The sequence below is a fragment of the Lolium rigidum genome, chromosome 2 (genome assembly GCF_022539505.1).
Source record: "Lolium rigidum isolate FL_2022 chromosome 2, APGP_CSIRO_Lrig_0.1, whole genome shotgun sequence".
Classification (NCBI taxonomy): Eukaryota; Viridiplantae; Streptophyta; class Magnoliopsida; order Poales; family Poaceae; genus Lolium; species Lolium rigidum.
In genome coordinates, this window is record NC_061509.1 from 124,520,917 (window position 1) to 124,546,134 (window position 25,218).

At 43.8% G+C, this 25,218-nt stretch overlaps 2 protein-coding genes across 2 annotated transcripts; one reads left to right on the plus strand and one right to left on the minus strand.

Moving 5' to 3' along the window:
• Positions 1-15,034: 15,034 nt before the first annotated feature.
• On the plus strand, positions 15,035-16,810 carry LOC124692313 (WD repeat-containing protein LWD1-like). The gene has a single exon (XM_047225650.1). The coding sequence runs from the start codon at positions 15,144-15,146 to the stop codon at positions 16,401-16,403; it is 1,260 nt and encodes a 419-aa protein (XP_047081606.1). The 5' UTR covers positions 15,035-15,143; the 3' UTR covers positions 16,404-16,810.
• Positions 16,811-18,610: 1,800 nt separating this feature from the next.
• On the minus strand, positions 18,611-22,180 carry LOC124692314 (inositol polyphosphate multikinase IPK2-like). The gene is made up of 2 exons (XM_047225651.1): positions 21,258-22,180; positions 18,611-18,822 (listed from the first exon to the last, which is right to left on the minus strand). The coding sequence occupies exon 1, from the start codon at positions 22,158-22,160 to the stop codon at positions 21,291-21,293; it is 870 nt and encodes a 289-aa protein (XP_047081607.1). The 5' UTR covers positions 22,161-22,180; the 3' UTR covers positions 18,611-18,822; positions 21,258-21,290.
• Positions 22,181-25,218: the final 3,038 nt, after the last annotated feature.

Below are 25,218 nucleotides of genomic sequence, written 5' to 3' on the forward strand. Positions count from 1 at the left end.
GGCACCACACTCGGTGGGCCAAGCCAGATGTTGTCCCGCCCAGCAGCAGCACTCGGCATGCCGGGATGGGTGCCGGACTGACCGGCAGCAGCACTCAGCAAGCCGGTCCAGAGGCCGGATTTCGGGACCCCCTGAAAAACCTTTTTCCTTTTCTTTTAAACAGAAAATGCTCCCGAACTCCGATTGACATGAAACCAATTTTGTTGGAAATATTGAGACTACTCAGAGAATATTTTTAGATGATTCTAGAGAGTGAGTCTCCCACCGTCAAGAAACGGTGAAGTCATCCAAACTCGAAAACGCAATAGAAGATGCATGCAGATTCCATTTTCGATGAACTTGGGCTTGTTGTAAAGCTAGCAAAAAGCTCAAGAACCTCACACAGAGAAACACCAAGAAGCAATAGGGATATGCAAAGTATGCAAAGGATTGAGCTCCCAAAGACGATGTGATCAAGTTACCAAACCGAAAGCCCCTCTTGATAGTGCGGCTATCTATCCTATAATCCGGTCTCCCAACAACCACCTTGAGACTAGTAAAAGGAAAACCTAGCAAGTACATACCTTTGCCTTGCGCATCCAGCTTGATCTTGATGATAACTCTTCAATCTCCACTTAAGCTGGAATGCCTCACTTGATCATTGTTGCTTCGTGAAGACTCACATGTCATGTCCATTACACCATGATGGGATAGCTCCATTGATGCACATCTTCACATGTCCATTATCACCAAATGGACGGCAAGCTTCAAGCATATGATCCTCTTGAGATGCTTAACTTGAACTTGCCCAACTCAACCTTGATGACGATCACCACTTGATGTCATCCTCTCATGAGCTATATTAAATCTCACTTTGGATGATGCCCATGGAAAGATACCTAACCCACATAGACAACACAAGGGCACATATATGATGGGTTAGTTCATAAAGCATAATTGACAAGGCTTACCATACCACATGACTTCACGTGGCACATTCTTCATGCTTCATGTGTTGACCAAACTTGAATCTATTCTTCACTGTTTGTGTTGGTAAACCTCGTACCTTCTCATGCTCTATCATACTATCTTGAGGTGTATAAAGAATTCTTCATTTATTTGCATGCTCTAAATCTTAGTCAACCATAGCTCAACTCATGAGACTATCATGACACCGACTTAGAGCCATAACTTGAATTCTTCACTTTGAATCAAACACTCAAGATCTTGATCATTCAATGCTTATTACATAAGATAGAGCATGGCTAATATTGAGTTCCACATAAGAACTCCATCTTCATTTGTTCTTCTTGATCATATCACATATATGTCTTCAAATCGATGATCTTGATGCCAATACTCAAGGTATATCTTTATCTTCATGGCATCCATACTTGAATCCAACACATGGACTACAAGTAGTAACTATGGAATATTCCTTCATATAAACTTAATGAAAACATTAGTCCATATGGGTTGTCATTAATTACCAAAACCACACATAGGGGCAATATACCCTTACAATCTCCCCCATTTTGGTAATTGATGACAACCACAATAAGAGGTTTTATATAATGAATATTAGAAACAAGTATGCAACTTATTCGAGAATAAGTTGTATACAAGAGGTTGTATTTGATATGGTCAAGTAACGCAAAGCTACTAGCCCATATCAAAACCAGCTCTACTCTACAACTAATGCAAGGGATGTGAGTAGAACCAACATATATAGAGCAAACTCCCCCACAATGTATGCACACGTGATGAACATGAAGTCATTGCATACGGCTATGCTTTCATCTACTTGTCGTTGGTTGTACTCAGAAACAAGGTTGAAGGAAGCCAACAACGTTAAAAACCAAAATTTCTCAACAACATGTTTGAATCTATCAACAACAAAGTCAAAAGTGGATCTGATGTTTCAATATATTGCCTCTCATCTTTCGGTGTGTAACACCCATCTGGATGAGAGACGTGGCATTTGGGTATACCAACAAAAGTCACATCAAATTTACTTTCCAGCAAAAAAAACTTGCATCATGTGAAAGTTGTGTAGGCAAATTAGTGACCATTTTGGTGGGAGGTGTCTAAACTATCAAAGACTTCGCGAATTTTCGAGAAGCTCTCTAATAGTTCTTCAATTTTGATGCTTATTCTCCCAAGTAAGCCATGCAAATGTCGATTCATTATGAATCATTTCCACTCCTAGTTAAGTTTCCCCAACTCCCCCATTCTTGTAAGGGTCTTTTGACAAACCGTTCAGCTACAAGCTTATGCAACAACATGTAAAAGAAACTTATGTGGCAAGAGTGCCCTATATCTGAGAGATCCTTACCAATCTTGCTCTTGTGAGTCCATCTAGATTGGCGAGAAGGAAGCTCGGGTGACCCAAATTTGTTGACGTGGGCATTACCCTTCGGGTAATTGTTATTGCCCTATCCTATATGGCCCAACTGGAGGCCCATGAAGACACCCGATGGCAAGGTGGGCCACTACGTCGGTACCAAAGAAGATTCCTTGAAGAACAAGACGAAGAGACGAAGAATACAAGGAAAGTCTAGAGATAGGGGCCTTTGTAACATAGTCGTACCCGGACAGATCTCTCGAGACCTGGCTCCCTATATAAGGGCCAGGAGAGGGGCTGCTGAGGGACACAATCAATCTTAGCAGCTTTAGCCACCATAAGTCCAGAGCTAGGTCCCCGCAGTACTTAGCCTCTCGACGAGATCACAGCCGAAACCTTCGGCACCCCATTGTAACCGGATATTTTCATAATCAAGATCAGACAGGCAGGACGTAAGGGTTTTACCTCATCGAGGGCCCCGAACCTGGGTAAATCGCTTTGCCCGCTTGTTTAATAACTAATGTCTCGTGTCAGCCTAGAGGATTCCATCAACCCTAAGCCCCAAACGGAGCGCATTGCCGAGGAGTACCCTCGACAATTGGCACCGTCTGTGGGAACCCTGTCGGCACAAGGCAGGTCATCGGCAGTTCCGGTCACGTCTACAGCGTTCGTGCTAGAGTCACCAACGCCATCAGATCTGAGAGATTCAGTTCGCTGCGGATCTTTCGAGTTCGTACCGCACACCGAGGCGTCGCATCCGATCTCCGCAGAGTCGCGTGGCAACATGGATACTACTTTCGGTGGTGTTCACTTCATCATCGATTCCAGAGGGTTTCTTCGCCTCCCTAGTTCAAACGCATCAAGCACAAGAACTTCGGTTCTAGAAGATATCACGCCAGCAACAGCCGTGGCAGTCCTATCCAGGAGTACGGGAGAGGGCAGCCGAAGCAGCTTCGGCGCCGTAGAGGAGCAAAGGAAAAGACGAAGGGACTCACGCCGCGAAAAAGAAGAGCAAATCGCGACTCGCCCCCGACAGTATGAACGAGGATGCCACAGCACGCAGCCGAGCAAGAATCGTCTTTGCACACCTTACCTATCGGCCACGGAGCAACTTGAAGCACCGTGTTATCTACATTCTTACATTGACCCAAAGGATAGCCTTGTAAAGTCAAGTCACCTGCTCAGAGACTGTCGACAGTTCATCGAGATGCAGAAGCTCATCCAGCAGCAGCAGCAACCAATCCCACCGCCGCCTCCACCTCAGCACCAGGTCCAGCAAGTTCAGCCTCACAACCCTAACGAGTCCTTTCCGCGACCACGTGGACAAATGAGTATGATTCACAGGACTGGTGTTTCGAGAAGGGAGATGAAGAAACTCACTCAAGAAATCAACCTGGCGGAAAGCATTATGGCTAATATCCCTGAATATATCGACTGGTCATCTCAGAGCATTATGTTCAGCAGAGCGGATCACCCGATGACAATTCCAAAGCCAGGACATGCCGCCTTAGTAGTTGAGGCGCAAATCAGAGGATTTAAGATGAGCAAAGTTTTCATGGACGGTGGAAGCGGATTAAATCTGATATTCCTCGATACGATCAAAAGTATGGGAATTACAATGAGGATGTTAGAAGAAATAGACACCTGTTTCCATGGGATTCTCCCCACTTCACCGGCGTACTCTCTTGGCAAAGTTTACTTGAACGTTGTCTTTGGTAAACCCGACAACTTCAGCAAGGAAAAGATCAAGTTTGAAGTAGTAAACTGGGAATCAAAGTACCACGCTATACTCGGAAGATCAGCTTATGCCAAGTTCATGGCTGTGCTGCATTACACATACCTCAAGCTGAAAATATCTTGGAACAATGGAACAAACATCACAGTCTATGGAAGTATCTCGCGCTCGGATAATTGTGATCGCGAGTTTCAGAGGATTGCTGCAAAGTTCGGGCTAAGACAGGTGATAACCCACAAGTATAGGGGATCGCAACAGTCTTCGAGGGAAGTATTACCCAATTTATTGATTCGACACAAGGGGAGACAAAGAATACTTGAAAGCCTTAACAGCGGAGTTGTCAATTCAGCTGCACCTGGAAACGGACTTGCTCGCAAGAGTTTATCGATAGTAACAGTTTTATAGCGAGTAGTAGTAGTGAAATAACGAGCGGGAGAGTAACAAAGACAGCGAGTAGTGATTATAGTAAACAGCGAGGATTAAAATACCGTAGGCACGGGGACGGATAACGGGCGTTGCATGGATGAGAGAAACTCATGTAACAATCATAGCAGGGCATTTGCAGATAATAATAAAACGGTGTCCAAGTACTAATCAATCAATAGGCATGTGTTCCAATTATAGTCGTACGTGCTCGCAATGAGAAACTTGCACAACATCTTTTGTCCTACCAGCTGATACGTCTCCGACGTATCGATAATTTCTTATGTTCTATGCCATATTATTGATGATACCTACATGTTTTATGCACACTTTATGTCATATTCGTGCATTTTCTGGAACTAACCTATTAACAAGATGCCGAAGTGCCGCTTCTCGTTTTCTCGCTGTTTTTGGTTTCAGAAATCCTAGTAACGAAATATTCTCGGAATTGGACGAAACGAAGACCCAGGGGCCTATTTTTCCACGGAGCTTCCGAGAAGACCGAAGAACACACGAAGTGGGGCCACGAGGTGGCGACACCACAAGGCGGCGCGGCCCGGGGGGGCCCGCGCCGCCCTATGGTGTGGCCCCTCGTCCGGCCCCCGACTACGCCCTTCCGCCTACTTAAAGCCTCCGTCGCGAAACCCCCGATGCGAAAAACCACGATACGGAAAACCTTACCGAGACGCCGCCGCCGCCGATCCCATCTCGGGGGATTGCGGAGATCTCCTCCGGCACCCCGCCGGGAGAGGGGATTCATCTCCCGGAGGACTCTACACCGCCATGGTCGCCTCCGGAGTGATGAGTGAGTAGTTCACCCCTGGACTATGGGTCCATAGCAGTAGCTAGATGGTTGTCTTCTCCTCATTGTGCTTCATTGTTGGATCTTGTGAGCTGCCTAACATGATCAAGATCATCTATCCGTAATACTATATGTTGTGTTTGTCGGGATCCGATGGATAGAGAATACCATGTCATGTTAATTATCAAGTTATTACACATGTGTTGTTTATGATCTTGCATGCTCTCCGTTTCTAGTAGAGGCTCGGCCAAGTTTTTACTTTTAACTCCAAGAGGGAGTATTTATGCTCGATAGTGGGTTCATGCCCGCATTGACACCGGGACGAGTGACAGAAAGTTCTAAGGTTGTGTTGTGCTGTTGCCACTAGGGATAAAACATTGGCGCTATGTCCGATGATGTAGTTGTTGATTACATTACGCACCATACTTAATGCAATTGTCTGTTGCTTTGCAACTTAATACTGGAAGGGGTTCGGACGATAACCTGAAGGTGGACTTTTTAGGCATAGATGCAGCTTGGATGGCGGTCTATGTACTTTGTCGTAATGCCCAATTAAATCTCACTATACTTATCATGTCATGTATGTGCATTGTTATGCCCTCTCTATTTGTCAATTGCCCGACCGTAATTTGTTCACCCAACATGCTTTTATCTTATGGGAGAGACACCTCTAGTGAACTGTGGACCCCGGTCCATTCTTTAATACCGAAATACAAATCTGCTACAATACTTGTTTCTTACCGTTTTCTCTCGCAAACAATCATCTTCCACACAATACGGTTAATCCTTTGTTACGGCAAGCCGGTGAGATTGACAACCTCACTCTGTTTCGTTGGGGCAAAGTACTTTGGTTGTGTTGTGCGAGGTTCCACGTTGGCGCCGGAATCTCCGGTGTTGCGCCGCACTACATCCCGCCGCCATCAACCTTCAACGTGCTTCTTGACTCCTCTCGGTTCGATTAAACCTTGGTTTCTAGCGAGGGAAACTTGCCGCTGTGCGCATCACACCTTCCTCTTGGGGTTCCCAACGGACGTGTCAATTACACGCATCAAGCAAATTTCCGGCGCCGTTGTCGGGGAGATCAAGACACGCTGCAAGGGGAGTCTCCACTTCTCAATCTCTTTACTTTGTTTTTGTCTTGCTTTATTTTATTTACTACTTTGTTTGCTGCATTATATCAAAACACAAAAAAATTAGTTGCTAGTTTTACTTTATTTACTGTCTTGCATTCTATATCAAAAACACAAAAAAATTAGTTTACTTGCATTTACTTTACTTGATTCATCATGTTTCCTTTTAATTTTACCGCAAAGAACATACCGGTAGGACAAGGGTCTATAATTGGGAGGAACAATATCGAAGAATTTTTCACCCATGTTAGTACCGTTGAAGATTTTGAAGATAGACACTTGGTAGAACTTGCTCCTACTTATGAAATTGCTGCTGTCTTGCTTTAGTTCGCTCGTTGGAAACTAAATTTGTTAATCTAAATCCTATAATCCAACACATGTTTTTTACACTTGGTGATATGGAAGAGGGGAAAAGAAAGATTTTGTTTTAGAAACCCTTCTTAGAGAATTTGGTGGTCTAGCAAGAGAGGCTAGAAAGGTCTTCGCTAAATTTAATATGCTTGGTTCTCATACTAATTTTGTTAGTCTCCTTGAAAAGATGGACATGGATAGAATAAGATACACTAATAATATTGATGATGGTGGGGAGATCAAAGCACCTATACCATGTAAACTCCTAGATATGAATGATGCGCTAGAAAATAACTATGCTTGGCTTGTTCCTGAAAATTTGTTCGATGAGAGTAGCAAGCCCAAGACTAATGAGAAGGGAGACGCTGAAACTTATGTATCCAATATACTATGCATGGTTGAGAAAACTCCAAACCCCGCTGTAGGTGCACCACCCTGCGATAATACTTGAGTTACACTTTCTGCGCCTAGCTGAAAGGCGTTAAAGAAAAGCGCTTATGGGAGACAACCCATGTTTTTACTCCAGTATTTTTGTTTTATATTTGTGTCTTGGAAGTTGTTTACTACTGTAGCAACCTCTCCTTATCTTAGTTTTATGTTTTGTTGTGCCAAGTAAAGTCTTTGATAGAAAAGTAAGTACTAGATTTGGATTACTGCGCAATTCCAGATTTCTTTGCTGTCACGAATCTGGGTCTATCTCCCTGTAGGTAGCTCAGAAAATTACGCCAATTTACGAGCATGATCCTCAGATATGTACGCAACTTTCATTCAATTTGAGCATTTTCGTTTGAGCAAGTCTGGTGGCCTAATAAAATCCATCTTTACGGACTGTTCTGTTTTGACAGATTCTGTCTTTTATTTCGCATTGCCTCTTTTGCTATGTTGGATGAATTTCTTTGATCCACTAATGTCCAGTAGCTTTATGCAATGTCCAGAAGTGTTAAGAATGATTGTGTCACCTCTGAACATGTGAATTTTTATTATGCACTAACCCTCTAATGAGTTGTTTCGAGTTTGGTGTGGAGGAAGTTTTCAAGGGTCAAGAGAGGAGTATGATGCAATATGATCAAGGAGAGTGAAAGCTCTAAGCTTGGGGATGCCCCGGTGGTTCACCCCTGCATATATTAAGAAGAATCAAGCGTCTAAGCTTGGGGATGCCCAAGGCATCCCCTTCTTCATCGACAACATTATCGAGTTCCTCCCCCGAAACTATATTTTTATTCCGTCACATCTTATGCACTTTGCTTGGAGCGTCGGTTTGTTTTTGTTTTTTGTTTTGTTTGAATAAAATGGATCCTAGCATTCACTTTATGGGAGAGAGACACGCTCCGTTGTTGCATATGGACAAATATGTCCTTAGGCTCTACTCATAGTATTCATGGCGAAGTTCTTCTTCGTTAAATTGTTATATGGTTGGAATTGGAAAATGATACATGTAGTAACTCTAAAATGTCTTGGATAATTTGATACTTGGCAATTGTTGTGCTCATGTTTAAGCTCTTGCATCATATACTTTGCACCCATTAATGAAGAAACACTTAGAGCTTGCTAATTTGGTTTGCATATTTGGTTTCTCTAGAGTCTAGATAACATCTAGTATTGAGTTTTGAACAACAAGGAAGACGGTATGGAGTCTTATAATGTTTACCATATGTCTTTTATGTGAGTTTTGCTGTACCGTTCATCCTTGTGTTTGTTTCAAATAACCTTGCTAGCCTAAACCGTGTATCGAGAGGGAATACTTCTCATGCATCCAAAATACTTGAGCCAACCACTATGTCATTTGTGTCCACCATACCTACCTACTACATGGTATTTATCCGCCATTCCAAAGTAAATTGCTTGAGTGCTACCTTTAAAATTCCATCATTCACCTTCGCAATATATAGCTCATGGGACAAATAGCTTAAAAACTATTGTAGTATTGAATATGTACTTATGCACTTTATCTCTTATTAAGTTGCTTGTTGAGCGATAACCATGTTTCTGGGGACGCCATCAACTATTCTTTGTTGGATATCATGTGAGTTGCTATGCATGTCCGTCTTGTCCGAAGCAAGAGAGATCTACCACCTTCATGGTTGGAGCATGCATATTGTTAGAGAAGAACTTTGGGCCGCTAACTAAAGCCATGATTCATGGTGGAAGTTTCAGTTTGGACATATATCCTCAATCTCATATGAGAATAATAATTGTTGCCACATGCTTATGCATTAAAGAGGAGTCCATTATCTCGTTGTCCATGTTGTCCCGGTATGGATGTCTAAGTTGAGAATAATCAAAAGCGAGAAATCCAAAATGCGAGCTTTCTCCTTAGACCTTTGTACAGGCGGCATGGAGGTACCCCATTGTGACACTTGGTCAAAACATGTGCATTGCAAAGATCCGGTAGTCCAAGTTAATTAGGACAAGGTGCGGGCACTATTAGTATACTATGCATGAGACTTGCAACTTGTAAGATATAATGTACATAACTCATATGCTTTATTACTACCGTTGACAAAATTGTTTCATGTTTTCAAAATAAAAGCTCTAGCACAAATATAGCAATCGATGCTTTCCTCTTTGAAGGACCATTCTCTTTACTTTTATGTTGAGTCAGCTTCACCTATTTCTCTCCACCTCAAGAAGCAAACACTTGTGTGAACTGTGCATTGATTCCTACATACTTGCATATTGTACTTGTTATATTACTCTATGTTGACAATTATCCATGAGATATACATGTTACAAGTTGAAAGCAACCGCTGAAACTTAATCTTCCTTTGTGTTGCTTCAATACCTTTACTTTGATTTATTGCTTTATGAGTTAACTCTTATGCAAGACTTATTAATACTTGTCTTGAAGTACTATTCATGAAAAGTCTTTGCTATATGATTCACTTGTTTACTCATGTCATTACCATTGTTTTGATCGCTGCATCCACTACATATGTTTACAAATAGTATGATCAAGTTTATGATGGCATATCACTTCGTAAATTATCTTTGTTATCGTTTTACTCGCTCGGGACGAGCGTAACTAAGCTTGGGGATGCTTGATACGTCTCCGACGTATCGATAATTTCTTATGTTCTATGCCATATTATTGATGATACCTACATGTTTTATGCACACTTTATGTCATATTCGTGCATTTTCTCGGAACTAACCTATTAACAAGATGCCGAAGTGCCGCTCCCGTTTTCCGCCGTTTTTGGTTTCGAAATCCTAGTAACGAAATATTCTCGAATTGGACGAAACGAAGACCCAGGGGCCTATTTTTCCACGGAGCTTCCGTAAGACCGAAGAACACACGAAGTGGGGCCACGAGGTGGCGACACCACACGGCGGCGCGGCCCAGGGGGGGCCCGCGCCGCCCTATGGTGTGGGCCCCTCGCCGGCCCCCGACTCTGCCCTTCCGCCTACTTAAAGCCTCCGTCGCGAAACCCCCGATGCGAAAACCACGATACGGAAAACCTCACCGAGACGCCGCCGCCGCCGATCCCATCTCGGGGGATTCGGAGATCTCCTCCGGCACCCTGCCGGAGAGGGGATTCATCTCCCGGAGGACTCTACACCGCCATGGTCGCCTCCGGAGTGATGAGTGAGTAGTTCACCCCTGGACTATGGGTCCATAGCAGTAGCTAGATGGTTGTCTTCTCCTCATTGTGCTTCATTGTTGGATCTTGTGAGCTGCCTAACATGATCAAGATCATCTATCCGTAATACTATATGTTGTGTTTGTCGGGATCCGATGGATAGAGAATACCATGTCATGTTAATTATCAAGTTATTACACATGTGTTGTTTATGATCTTGCATGCTCTCCGTTTCTAGTAGAGGCTCTGGCCAAGTTTTTACTTTTAACTCCAAGAGGGAGTATTTATGCTCGATAGTGGGTTCATGCCTCGCATTGACACTCGGGACAATGACGTAAAGTTCTAAGGTTGTGTTGTGTCGTTGCCACTAGGGATAAAACATTGGCGCTATGTCCGAGGATGTAGTTGTTGATTACATTACGCACCATACTTAATGCAATTGTCTCGTTGCTTTGCAACTTAATACCGGAGGGGGTTCGGATGATAACCCGAAGGTGGACTTTTTAGGCATAGATGCAATTGGATGGCGGTCTATGTACTTTGTCGTAATGCCCAATTAAATCTCACTATACTTATCATGTCATGTATGTGCATTGTTATGCCCTCTCTATTTGTCAATTGCCCGACCGTAATTTGTTCACCCAACATGCTTTTATCTTATGGGAGAGACACCTCTAGTGAACCGTGGACCCCGGTCCATTCTTTAATACCGAAATACAAATCTGCTGCAATACTTGTTTTTACCGTTTTCTCCGCAAACAATCATCTTCCACACAATACGGTTAATCCTTTGTTACAAAGAAGCCGGTGAGATTGACAACCTCACCGTTTCGTTGGGGCAAAGTACTTTGGTTGTGTTGTGCAGGTTCCACGTTGGCGCCGGAATCTCCGGTGTTGCGCCGCACTACATCCCGCCGCCATCAACCTTCAACGTGCTTCTTGACTCCTACTCGGTTCGATTAAACCTTGGTTTCTAATCGAGGGAAACTTGCCGCTGTGCGCATCACACCTTCCTCTTGGGGTTCCCAACGAGACGTGTCAATTACACGCATCACCGACCGTGGCACCGGGCCTCAAGGGAAACTATCGGATATTAAGGTACTCCTTTAATAGAGTACCGGAGCAAAGCATTAACACTCCGTGAACACATGTGATCCTCACATCGCTACCATCCCCTCCGTTGTCCCAACTTCGTCACTTCGGGGCCATTGGTTCCGGACAGCGACATGTGTATACAACTTGCGGGTAAGATCATAAACAACGAATATCTTCATGAATCAATAACATGTTCGGATCTGAGATCATGGCACTCGGGCCCTAGTGACAAGCATTAAGCATAACAAGTTGCAACAATATCATAAAAGTACCATCTACGGACACTAGGCACTATGCCCTAACAATCTTATGCTATTACATGACCAATCTCATCCAATCCCTACCATCCCCTTCGGCCTACAACGGGGAATTACTCACACATGGATGGGGGAAACATTGCTGGTTGATGGAGAGACGTTGGCGGTGATGGCGGTGATGATCTCCTCCAATTCCCCGTCCCGGCGGAGTGCCGAACGGAGACTTCGGCTCCCGAGACGGAGTTTCGCGATGTGGCGGCGTTCTGGAGGGTTTCTGGCGACTTCGACTTCTCCCCGTGCGTTTTTAGGTCGAGGCGAATAAGTAGTCCGAAGGAGGGCGTCGGAGGCCAGCCGAGGGGGCCACACCACATGGCCGCGCGGGCCCCCCCTGGGCCGCGCCGCCCTATGGTGTGGGGCCCTCGGGCCTCCACCTTACTTGTCCTTCTGGCTCCGTCAGTATTCTGGGAAAATAGGCCCTTTCGTCAAAATCCCGAGGTTTTTCCTGAAAGTTGGATTTCTGCACAAAAGCGAGACACCGAATCAGCTTCGCCGAAAACAGCGTTAGTCCGTGTTAGTTGCATCCAAAATACACAAATTAGAGGCAAAACAATAGCAAAAGTGTTCGGGAAAGTAGATACGTTTTGGACGTATCAACTCCCCCTAGCTTAGCTTATTGCTTGTCCTCAAGCAATTCAGCTTAACAACCGAGCGATAAAAGAACTTTCACGAACACATTTGCTCATATGATGTATATATTCTCATGATATGGCTAATACTTGAGCAAGTTCATAATAAGGTACATGCAAATAAGATCATCTAACAGACTATGTCAATCATGAAGAGGTACCAACAATTAATAATAAGCATCATGAATCATGTATATAAGCAGGATTGCAATGTTCATAAGAGAGTATGATAAAGTGGTATCTCGCTTGCTCGTATTTGATTGGCAAAACATAAATGCCCGGGCACCTCCGGAGTTCATAGAAAGACTAGAAGTAGTGATTGTCAAAGATAAAAGCATCAAAGTTATACCACAATCAATCATATTTTGAGACAAGCATATTATACTAAGAATGACAGCTTGTGCTCTCAAGAAAGTGCTCAAAGAAATAATGGAGACACAACATAAAAGTAAAAGATTGACCCTTCGTAGAGGGAAGCAGGATTAACATGCGCTAGAGCTTTTCATTTGTAAAGCAGGAGTAAAATTATTTTGAGAGGTGTTTGTTGTTGTCAACGAATGGTAATGGGTACACCAACTACCTCGCCAACCGGACTCCCAAGAGCGGCTCCCATGAATTATTTGCAATTTTATGTGGCACTCCTTCCAACCTTTCTTACACAAACCATGGCTAACCGAATCCTCGGGTGCCTGCCAACAATCACATACCATGAAGGAGTGCCCTTTTAATTTAGTTTTATTATGATGATGACACTCCCCCAACCTTTGCTTACACAAGCCATGGCTAACCGAATCCTTCGGGTGCCGTCCAACAATCACAAACCATGGAGGAGTGTCTATTTTTGTTAATTAATTTGGGACTCGGGAATCCCATTGCCAGCTCTTTTTGCAAAATTATTGGATAAGCGGATGTGCCACTAGTCCATATGAGAGTCCGTCAAAAGTAAATGACAAGGTTGAAAGCTAAACACCACATACTTCCTCATGAGCTATGAAACATTAACACAAATTAAGAAGCATTTTGAAGATTTTAAAGGTAGCGCATGAGAATTTACTTGGAATGGTTTGAAATGCCATGCATAGGTATTTATGGTGGACACTCCGGAATAACTTGGTTTTCATGTGTTTGGAGGCACGAGCAGCGTTCCCGCTCAGTACAAGTGAAGGCTAGCAAAAAGACTAGGGAGCGACAAATCAAGAGAGCAGTAACTGTCATAAGAAATTCGTATGCAAAGATATATGGTAAAGTTTAGAGTTATTGAGAAAATATAAAGGTGGAGATTTTCCCTGACTCTGCGATTCAAGCAAAATCTCGGGGGCTACTGACATAGGCATACCCAATGGGCCTCGCTCGAAGATGGTACCCGGGTTTACCGAAGGCCCACGACCCGAAGAATAAGAAGATTCGGAAGCCCAAGATACTATTAAGGAAAGCTAGAGTTGTAATAGGAGTCATCGTTTGTAATCTTGCGGGATGGGTTAGAAACCCTCCCGGACTCTGTAAACTTGTGTGTCACGAATCCCTCGGCTCCGCCTCCTATATAAGGGGGAGTCGAGGGACAAAGAAAGGATCGAATCATTGTCTCACAAACCCTAGTTTTTACATCGTCGAGTACTTTTCGGCTGAAACCTTCAAGATCTACTTGCCCTCTACATCCAACGAAACCCTAGTCTACTACTTGTAGGCATTGACAAGTTAATACCTTGTCACCCGCTTGTTTGATAACCGATGTCTCGTGTCAGCCTACAGGATTTCATCAACCCTAAGCCACAAACGGAGGGCATTGCCGAGGAGTACCCTCGGCATTTGTGCTCTATGGTTTCAGCCATGGTTAGTCTTAGGTTTGTGGTTTCTGATTGTTCAAATAGCGGGTCGAAGTTCTTGCAACTTTGGCTAGTCTTCCACGGCGTACGGGTGGCATCCTACCTTGGTAGATACATTCTAGTTACCCTTATTGCTTGCACCTACTTATCCTTCCCGATTTGATCCTACGACGTGAAGATGAGCCCCCCTTGTCTGTGAATTCTTTCCATGTGTTCGTGCATATCGCTTGTCTATCCCCGCCATCTCGTGATATTCATCCAGAACCAATCTAGGGAGGAAGTTTTTTACAGACAATGTTCTAGAACCACATGGCGAGGTTACATGGTAGGACATGGTTAACTGGAAGAAGTGGACCACGACGTTGTCAAAACCTAGATCTGGAATAAGCGACAACAGTAGAAGGACGAGTGATGAGGGGGGACGAGATGGCGCATAAGAGGGGACCTAGGGAGAAAGATCAAGCTGCAGAGTACCACATCAACTCATACAAGAGATGAACCATATATCTCAAATAAATCGCCGTAGATGTTGACAGTTGTACATGTGAAATGAAAGAGCACCTTAAAAATAAACTTGTTGGTAGTTTCGGAGATGTGCCACCTGCCACATACCTACGAAAAAAAAGTTGTTTTAAAGCAGCTGTGATCGTTATTGCTTTCCCTCCCGGTTATATGATTCTAGCGGACGATGATTAAGGCCCAGTTAGCTATCTCCTTACCAAAAGGCCGACCCAGTTAACCTTGAACCGATCGACCGCAGGCCTGCTTTGTTATGACCTTGTCCTCTACTCGTCGTCCTGACCAAACCCCGAAGCCGAAAGCCACCCTTCCTCACCGCACACCATTCTCCCCTTTCCCTATCAAGAACCCTCAAATCAGTACCACGACCATTCCCCATCCCCTCCCTTGCCCTTGAAGAGAGAGCTGCGGCGGCGACATGGGAGGCGGCGGCGCAGCCGGGGACGGCGACGGGTGGGCGGATCAGGAGCAGGGCAACGGCGGGAGCCGCGGCGGCGGGGAGGCGAAGCGGTCGGAGATCTACACCTACGAGGCCGCGTGGCACATCTACGGCATGAACTGGAGCGTGCGGCGCGACAAGAAGTACCGCCTCGCCATCGCCAGCCTGCTCGAGCAGTACATCAACCGCGTCGAGGTTGTCCAGCTCGATGAGTCCTCCGGCGACATCGCTCCCGTCCTCTCCTTCGACCACCCTTTCCCTCCCACCAAGACCATGTTCGTGCCGGACCCGCAAGGCCTCCGCCCCGATCTGCTCGCCACCTCCGCCGACATCCTCCGCATCTGGCGCATCACCGACGACGACGAAGCTGCCACCGCCGCAGCCGACTCCAGCAACGGCTCCGTACGCTGCAACGGCGTAGGCGCCCCTGCTGCCCAGCAGCCGGGCGCCAAGCTCTGCTGCGAGCTCAACGGCAACCGCAACAGCGACTTCTGCGGCCCGCTCACCTCCTTCGACTGGAACGACGCCGACCCACGCCGCATTGGAACATCGTCCATCGATACAACATGTACCATCTGGGACGTCGAGCGTGAGGCCGTCGACACCCAGCTCATTGCCCATGACAAGGAGGTCTATGACATTGCTTGGGGTGGCGCTGGTGTCTTTGCATCTGTCTCTGCTGATGGCTCGGTACGTGTGTTTGATCTTCGGGATAAGGAGCATTCAACAATCATCTATGAGAGCAGTTCAGGTGGTGCTGGCTCCAATTCTGCTGCTGCTGCTGCTGCAGATGGTGGGGCTGTGTCGCCCACGCCATTGGTTAGGCTGGGCTGGAACAAGCAGGACCCGAGGTACATGGCCACCATCATCATGGATAGCCCCAAGGTGGTTGTGCTTGACATTCGCTACCCAACACTGCCTGTCGTCGAGCTCCACCGCCACCATGCTCCTGTAAATGCTATCGCATGGGCGCCTCACTCTTCTTGCCACATTTGCACAGCGGGAGATGACTCACAGGCACTCATATGGGACCTATCATCCATGGGCACCGGGAACAATAGCGGTGGCAATGGAAATGGCAATGCTTCTGCTGCTGCTGCTGCAGCAGCAGAGGGTGGTCTTGACCCTATACTGGCTTACACGGCAGGGGCCGAGGTTGAGCAGCTGCAGTGGTCAGCAACCCAACCTGACTGGGTTGCCATTGCATTCGCCAATAAGCTGCAGATTCTCAGGGTCTGATTTCTTCATTCTAGCTTTGCGGTGCTGGGACAGAAAGGTGCGAACAAACCCAATGTGGATCATGAGTTGACGCAATGGGAGGATGGTAATTTTGTAATTCCTTCAGTGTTATGTATGTTGCTCACACCTGGTAGCGTGCTGAGTTGATTCAACTGATAGAAATGATGATTCACTGGTTAGAAGCTGGAATTGACGATGAACTGAGTTGTTAGAGTAATTAGCTGCTATATGATTAGTGTTGGTCACAATGAACAAAATCGCTGTTTCTTAGACTGCTTGACTCTAGTACTGCTGTTAACTTGCTTGGTGCACTTGTCTCAAGCTTGTCTTTGCATGCTGATGTGGTTTCAGTTCTGTGATATCTCTTCTGATGTTCCCTTTTGGTATGTAGGGTAAGCATGAACGAACTTGTAGTTAAATTCTTCATTCAGTGTGCTGATTTACTATACCAAATGCTTTTGCTGATAAGAAAATGGCTTCATGTAGTTAATCATCCTTCTTTACCTTTTGGGGTTGATCAGAAATGGCTTTTGCTGATTTACTATACCAAATGCTGTTGACCCAGAGAAGTGGAAAGCCTTTGTGTTCCAGGGAAGACACCATCTAATTCAACTTTCAAGTTCCTCTTTGGCTCTATTTTGGTTTCTCTAGCATTTTCCTGTACATAAGTGTCCCTTACTCGTTTCTTGCATGAATATAGTTGAACAAAATGGAAATAACATATTATATAGTTGGTGGTGCTCACCTTAATGGGGTTTTTTTACTTCTCATTCTTTATCCATTTCATCATTCACTTAATGGCATATTCTTCATCATGAATTCATGATCTGAAGTATAACTATCTGCTTGGTCTGTAGTTATCAAGCATTCAGAATATTCCTCATGTGCTATTGCATAATTCTCCAGGGTATGTTTTGTTTCAGTGTGATCAGTAATTACCATTTCTGGTTTTCATGGATTTTGACAATTAAGCGAGATAACTATGGTACCATTGTTCCTGAACTATTCCTGATTGTACCCTTGGAAGGGAGAATCAAAGTATATACTTGCAACCTTTTGGAGCCCTTTGCGCGTGCTTATTCCATTTCAAAGAACATTAGGTTCTTTGAGTTTTAATATTGTACTCCACCTTAATGATTATCGTTGTCGGATAAGTTCGAGCACTGAATTTAGTTGTATTCTTAGTTTAGAAGATTACTTCCTCCAGGTGGTGCCTAGTGGGGGATTGGGAAGCTCTTTTCCTTGCTTAACTTCACGTTCCTGCCTTCTGTTTGGACCCGTCTAGCCTTGCCGCGGCCTTCCTGCTCTGGTACTCTGATCCGATGGCCGCTTAGGGCTAGTTGTTAACATGACATGATTCAGACGTTTCCGTTTCTCTCAAACCATGGTCCAAACTATGTCTTAGTTTGTGTAAACCATGTTCTGAATTATGTATTAGTTTGTGGAATGTTTCTTCTCTCTATTAAAATAAATATGCAAAAAAGCAAAAAAAAAAGTATTTTAATGTTAGAAAAAGTTTGGAGACGGTATTTGGTGGACACGGTTGGGGAGCGACATCCCCCAAATGCGGCACGAACAAAACACATCCCCAAATACGATACGAACAAAACATATCTCGCAAACGCTCGATCCGGTGGCGTTTCCGGGACGCAGCTGGAGAGGCTCTTATAATTTGAGAGGGAGGTAGCACTAATTAAGATGAGATGCCTCATAAATCACCATCCATCGTTAGTATTACCACATAATTCAGACTTCAAAAACAAGAAACTCCATGACAGCATAGCGGTGCGTAGTAAAGTTCGGCAAACAAAACGGCAACGATGAAGCCAAAGGCATAGTCGAGGGGTAGTAGTGGATCAGAAGGACCAGAATGGAAAGGGCTGCACAATGTTTGTTGGAGGGAGTAAAGATGCTTACATTTGCAGTGGCATAGCCGAAGCGCATGCTCACGGGAAATCTTTGACCAAAATATATTACATTTTAGTTGCAGTAACACACGTACTATTTTTCCTTACCAATATAAAGGACGTACCCAATGCTGAGAGCTTCTCCACTGTGCGGGGTCTAAGGAAGGTGTTAGTAGCAAGCCTTACCCTCACGAAGTGCAATGTGAGAAGACCGCGGTGAGGCTCTCCCGCTGCACCAGGCCCGCCCTTCGTTTTTCCTTACCAATATGGTCCCTCAAAATTTTCTCCAAAAAAAAAGTATTAAGAAGGCACACGCTGCCAGGCACGATTACATAGTTAAACCAATCCACCTATGTTTTCCTTTATTCAGTATAACCAGATCCAATATGCTCAAATCCTAAACTTTTGTCCTTGAGAAAATAAATATATAAAGAAGGTAGGAGTTGCCTAGTTTTGGAGCCAAGGCAGCCAGCGACTCTTTTGACATTTCCACCACCGCAAAGATACTTTCCCTGACCAATGATCATAGGTTGAGATGAGTGAGCAGTTGTATAAGATCTACAACAATTTATCAGTATATATATATGTAATGAAAAAAAACCGTAAAGAAAAACAGAACAATGTGACAGGGAACAGTTCAAATCAGATCGGTACTCTAGGCTCATTGGTTCTCGAAAAACAAGATCTTTTGTTAAGATACAATGGTCCGATCAAGCACCTTAACTAACACTTGTATTATCTATATTTTTCTAGCTTTCGGTACCATAGGTCCAGTACGTTAAGGTTCTAATCATTGATTTTTCTGGTTAATTCATACTTCAATCAATCCATCAGTGGTTCGTTCGTTAAACTATCATAGAATGTCACCTTAAAAGAGTGTATCAACGACATAAATCTTTCAGAATTCCATCAGAATACAAGAAAATAAGTGCACATAAGCGGAAGTACTCAAAATATCTTAAACTGATAATATATAGCATACTCTCATTCAGAAATAGTGAAAAAAGAGAGACTATTGACTAGTAACTATAACTATAATGTCCCTACATTATTAACTAATGGCGCAAAAAAAAACTACAGCATAGTGTATACTGTAAAGGTATGCAGATGAGCAAAGTATGCAATGAACCACAGTTACATTTTATGAATCTAGTAAAGAAAGTGGTGTGCTTATCCTTTGTTTTGCCTATTCGCAGATCTTACAGGAAAAGTAGGGTACTATTAAATGGCCAAATAAACAGTCAACTTTACAACATTGATGAATCAATCAAAGAGTTATCCGTGCCGAATTACGCCTACAAAATAGGAAGTGTTTTACTGGAACATAAGTGGATGATCACATTGAGTAGGTATCATACTATAGTAGGTACAGAGCCGCTGAAAAGGTCATCAATAGGTTTTTTTTTTACATGTGTTAACATTTTATTGTGTAAAAAGTGGAATGATTAAACAGAGTAGCATCAGGCTTGGGGCTTTGAATAGTTAAAACGTTGAAACTAGTCAAACTATTCGCAGTGTAAGGAAATAATTATAATATCCCCCATTGGTCAACATCATTAGAACTTCTATTCGAGAAAATTGCAGCTAACACCACACTTTGTGGGAGTTGTTGCACCAAACACAGAAGCAAATACTCTTTTGCAGCTGACCACAGGTTTTGCTTTAATTAGTTGCATCTGGCCCAAATAACTCATTTTATGGTGCTTATAGGATAAAATAATAAGCTGATTAGCACTCCTCGCATAAGCACAACTCCAAAATTTAACAAATAAAAGGCTGATTAGCACCTCTCAGTTGGAAGTGTCTAATTACAGGAGAATTACAATCTGGAGCATAATGTTATTTTGTGCAGGGAAACACAATGGTATTGATTGGTTGCCAATAATAGTATAGACAAAATCAATCCTTGTGAAACAAACTCACGGAACAAGCTAGCTAATGGGCAAATATAATGGGTAGAGATGAATCTTTGTCCTGGGATTCAGATCACATTTTGCGTGTAAACAATACTGCCTCTTCACAATTTCTTTCACCAAAATACAAAATCCAGTTAACATTTATGCGTCTGACGACTTCATATCACAAAATTAAGAAAAAGGACTGCATTTCTGCATCATGGATCTTATCAAGTAGATTAAACGTTTATTTGGGTCAGATGCAGAAAATTAAGGCAAAACCTTGTGGTCAGGTGCAAGAGAGTATTTGTTTCTGTGTTTGATGAAACGAATACCACAAAGCCTGGTGTTAGCTGCAATTTTCTCCTTCTATTCAGGGTATAGAGCAAAGGATGCTCCATTTTATTAATGAAATTTGTCACTATCAACCCACAAAATAACCGTAGATCAATGTGAATCTTTAACTGTATAAATTCATTCATCATCCTGCTACCCATTAAATATTTCCATGTCACTCAACAATCAAGTAGAAATTGTGCTCAGATGCTCAGAGCATAGCTTTTTTTTAAAAAAATCACCATGTAACATTGGCTTCTACAGATCCCCTAAAGGCGGTGCAAACCACCTCTAGCTTTTCTAGACACAGAACTAATTCTTTGAGTCAAAGTATTTGTGGCATCCATAGTCCTAACTTTGTTCAAGTGACAATATTCTATTCTCTTCTTTTCAGGTTCGTGAAATCCAACCGATTGTGTGACCACCAATCCAACATGACAGCAGAATCGGTTCCATTTTCTTTCGTACTCTCCTTGCCCCATTAGAGAGCACAGTGTAAACCATGAGCAATTTCCCCCTTCTACTTCTGGTTACCAACTCAACATTCATACCAACAAGAGATCTAACGACATGAAGGAACAATAAATAGAAAATTAGGCTCAGCTTTAACTTTTGTATCCCCATTCTGGTTACTGACTCAACATTTAGTATTGTTATTCATAGCAACAAACAGATCTAACAAAATGAAGGAACAATAAACAATAGGGTAGCTTTACCTTTTGTATCACCCCCCGAAAGCCAAAATCTCCTCAAGAATCACATGAAGGCGCCGCGTCAGACGTCTCTGCGACAATGTCGGCTATGAACTTGATGAGCGAGCAGAGCCCGCCCAAGAAGTTGTGGTCAATCACCCCCTCGCTCTCGACAACATGTGCAAAGTCCACCAGCTTCACCCTCACTCCGCCACCACCACCAGCCGCGCTCACCGCATTGGCATCGTAGCTCAGTAGAATCGACGCGGAGTAGAAGTGGAACAGAGTCTGCACCTCGAACCACGCCTTGAGCTCGCGCAGCTGCGCTAAGACTCCCCCTTCTCCTCCATACACCACCGCGGCTCGCGCGCAGTCCATACCGTCGCCGCCAACCGAGGACACATAGCGGCGGAGCATGCAGCGGACGCCGGGGATATCCGTCCCCTTCAGCTCGGACCTGTCTGGCCGCCAAACAGCGCCCCCAGCATCGGAGACCCGGACTCCAGAGACGCGGAAACCAAGGAGCACGCTGGTGGTTGCGCGGTCCTTGGCAAGGCACTTGGCGACGTAGGGCTCCGGTGCGCGCGGGGGCCACGTACAGGCGCCGATCTTGATGTCGGTGACGGAGGGCGAGGCGAGGCCTTGGAGAAGATCATCCAGGACGATATGAGGGTGGGACTCACCGGGGGTGGCCGCGGTGGGGAGGAGGCGGGTGCTGTGGAAGCGCGGAAAGAATTTGTCCCGGATGCGGGACGGTACGGCGGGGTGGACGGAGAAGGCCGTGTAGAAGGCGAGCTCCTGCTCGCCGCGGTCGAGGGCCTGGAGCGGCTTGTAGAAGAGGCCAGCGCCGTCGACCAGCGGCCCAAGCTTGTTGGGGGCCGCGCGGTGGCCGGCGACCTGGTGCTCCGGCGGACGGAGATCGGACATGATAAAGGGCCGCGGGTAGGTTGGGGAGAAGGCCGCGGCGCTTTAAAGAGTGTTGGAAATCTACTCCTATCTCGAAAGCCTAGTAGTACAAGGGTAAGACGACGAGAGTTAGAAAGTGAATCTTGCCCCAAAGCCCGTGGGAAGATTTTTTTTTTTTACTAGTACAAATGCCCGTGCGTTGCCATGGGGCTTAAAATATCTTTGGTTGCCATAATATATAAAAGTATAATGCAGATGAAGATATTTGAGCTACTGTAGGAGAACCTCCACCGGCAAGGTGGGCTGGCAACCTAGCATACCAACCTCTAGGTTTCCCTGAGATCTGTCTATGAGGTGGCAACTGCAATACTATAACATGCATAAACTTCAACATTCTCATGCCTACGAGGTAAGAACATACAATCACTGTCAAAGATCACCTCATATGGTCTTATAAAACGATTGACTCATATGACCACAAATTTCCTAGATTGAGCTTTCAGTAGCGAATCATTGGTCGCGGGAGTTGTTCCCAGGCCACTGTGTCCCATCCGGCATGACCCAACCTTCCTCAGGTATCTTCTGAACCTTGGCAACCAAAGCATTTATCCTCACCTTGTACTCTTCATAATCTCTCTGCGTGAAACACAATGCTTATTTACATAACCAAGAGCAAAACGCAAGCTTTCAAAATAAGGGCGTAGTCAAACTATGCAATAGAAATCTACCTTCATAGACATGCACTCCTTGACGAAAGACAGGTGTATTTTGTCCTTCAAGTAGTCAATCTTCTGCTAGAAGTAGAACAAATTCGTGGCTCAGTGGTATACATCTTGCAAAATGGAACCCATCTCCTTGCAAATTCCGCAGTTTCAGCAAGTGATTCAAATGTGAGAATAGAAGCTCCATCGTCAGAGACGTAGCACGAAACCTTCTCAACAGGATAGTCTACCGCAAGAATGGACAGCACAGGAGGCTCTTTCAATGGATCCACTGTACTGACAAAGAAATCCACAGGTGTTAACCCAGAATCTTCTCAATCTCCATATGAAATTCACTGGATACACATACTTAATAATGTATAAACAGGTTTAGCGGTACTACTACTAAGCATACCGTGCAATGAGTCTATCAACATAAGTCTCCCGATCGAAATAAGTAGATTTCACGGATTAAGCAGGAACACATATCTACTTGTTTGCAAGCTTACAAAATAAGTATGTCCCTTGGTTTATTCCGCTTTCTCATTTATTTTGCAAATATGCACTTCTATTACTCACATTCTACTTCTCAGTTATCACAAACATGGGATTTTTAGTAAAGGTGTTAGTAGAAAAGCAGATGTGGGATTATGATGTGTGAATCACAAACGTCTAGTTTATATGCTGTCAGTGTGGCATCCTGGAAGGAAACCACCATGTCTTAAAACAAAAAGAATATGCATGGTTTAATTAACCCGATAACTCTAGCCACCGTTGCCAAGAACCACTTTGCATTTCCGTTAGCACCATGAGTCATGCTATAAACCTAAGAAACCAGCAATCTGCTTTCCTCACATAGCACAAAGCAAAAAAGAAAAATCCTAACAGACTGAACAAGATGATTAGATGAGCACAGCTGCAACAGTACGACAACATTTCTGATCACTCACTCAAGTTCAAACAATCGTAACACTAATACCGCTGCCTACCTTGATTCTCCAACTCCAAAGCAAGATTTCCCTATTTAAAGACCACAAGATGTCAATACCACAGTGAACCTATATATTTTTACCTTATGAGACATTGTACTACTCAATTTAGAAGATGCACAGATACAAAGAAATATCTGCTCTAAAATCAAATAAGAAAAACATGCTTATATACATTAATAGTAGAAAAGATTCCGAAGGCTATCATGATTTATCACCAAAAATAACAGTAATTTAGCTAATACGCGAGACATATGCTTACTTGCTTAGAAATCAAGAAAGGGCGATATTGACCAATATCAATCAGTAATTTCTTTTTTCTATCAGATGCTTTTCACACAGAAAACACAAGGGAATGAAAAATACTCATGTTCCAGTGGGGCAACATCAGGCATGTATGACAGCAGAAAACATGTTGTTTTCCTATTCGGGGAGGAAGAAACCAGATTGTTATCTGAGTATATAGTTTTAGAAGTGAGAACATCAAGCTGTGCAAGCTCTCTATCTGTAAGCCTGAAGTATTGCAATGTAATCTTCAGTAAATATAGATTCTAAGAGACCTCAACTGAATGGACTGGGATGGCTTGAATTGCTGGATTATATTTCTTGTGATGACTATGATATCAAGAAGATATTCATATCCTAAGTATAGTTCTTCATTATCTTTCTTGCCGTGACTATGGATTATGTACTCTCTGCATTTTTGTCAACACCACATATTCTGTCTTTTCTAAATATGTTTTGGATTTTACTTAGGAAGTAACAACTTTTTAGATCTAACCTTCAGTCATGTATATAAGAGCCTATTAAATAAAATGACAATTATCTATCCTATTAGGCAAGTTTTATGGGAACGTGCTATGCTAATCTGATACATACAACCATCCACAACCTGAACCATATTTTCACCACCGTGCCGTTTACAAGGTAAAAACATTAAAAAAAAATCACGAACAGTGGCTACCCATAAGAGCTAATCACTCCTAATCACCCGTGAACTTCCGTGTCAAATTTCTGAAACTTGAGGTTCTTCTTTAAACACAGCGCATGCAAAATTCAGTATTATGAACTGAAACTCTATTTTAGAAGAAACAAATAAACAACCAAACTCGGGAGACGATATGCAAAGATAATTGAGATTTTGAACTTGTGGAGCACTAGTGAAGCAGGAGACATCTTGTTATGGACACTATATACCTGGAAGTTTCAATGGCAGACCAATGATATGAAATCTGACCAACCCTTTTAAGGTCTACTAAAGTAGCAAGCCTTTTCACCCATGCCCTTGGTGCCAAACGGGGCTTGCCCAGAATTCGAGTTGCCTGCTCAAGAAAAGGTTCAAGAGTGTGTTATCACCAGATTTTGGCTAAATCAGGAGGTGGGCCGCGA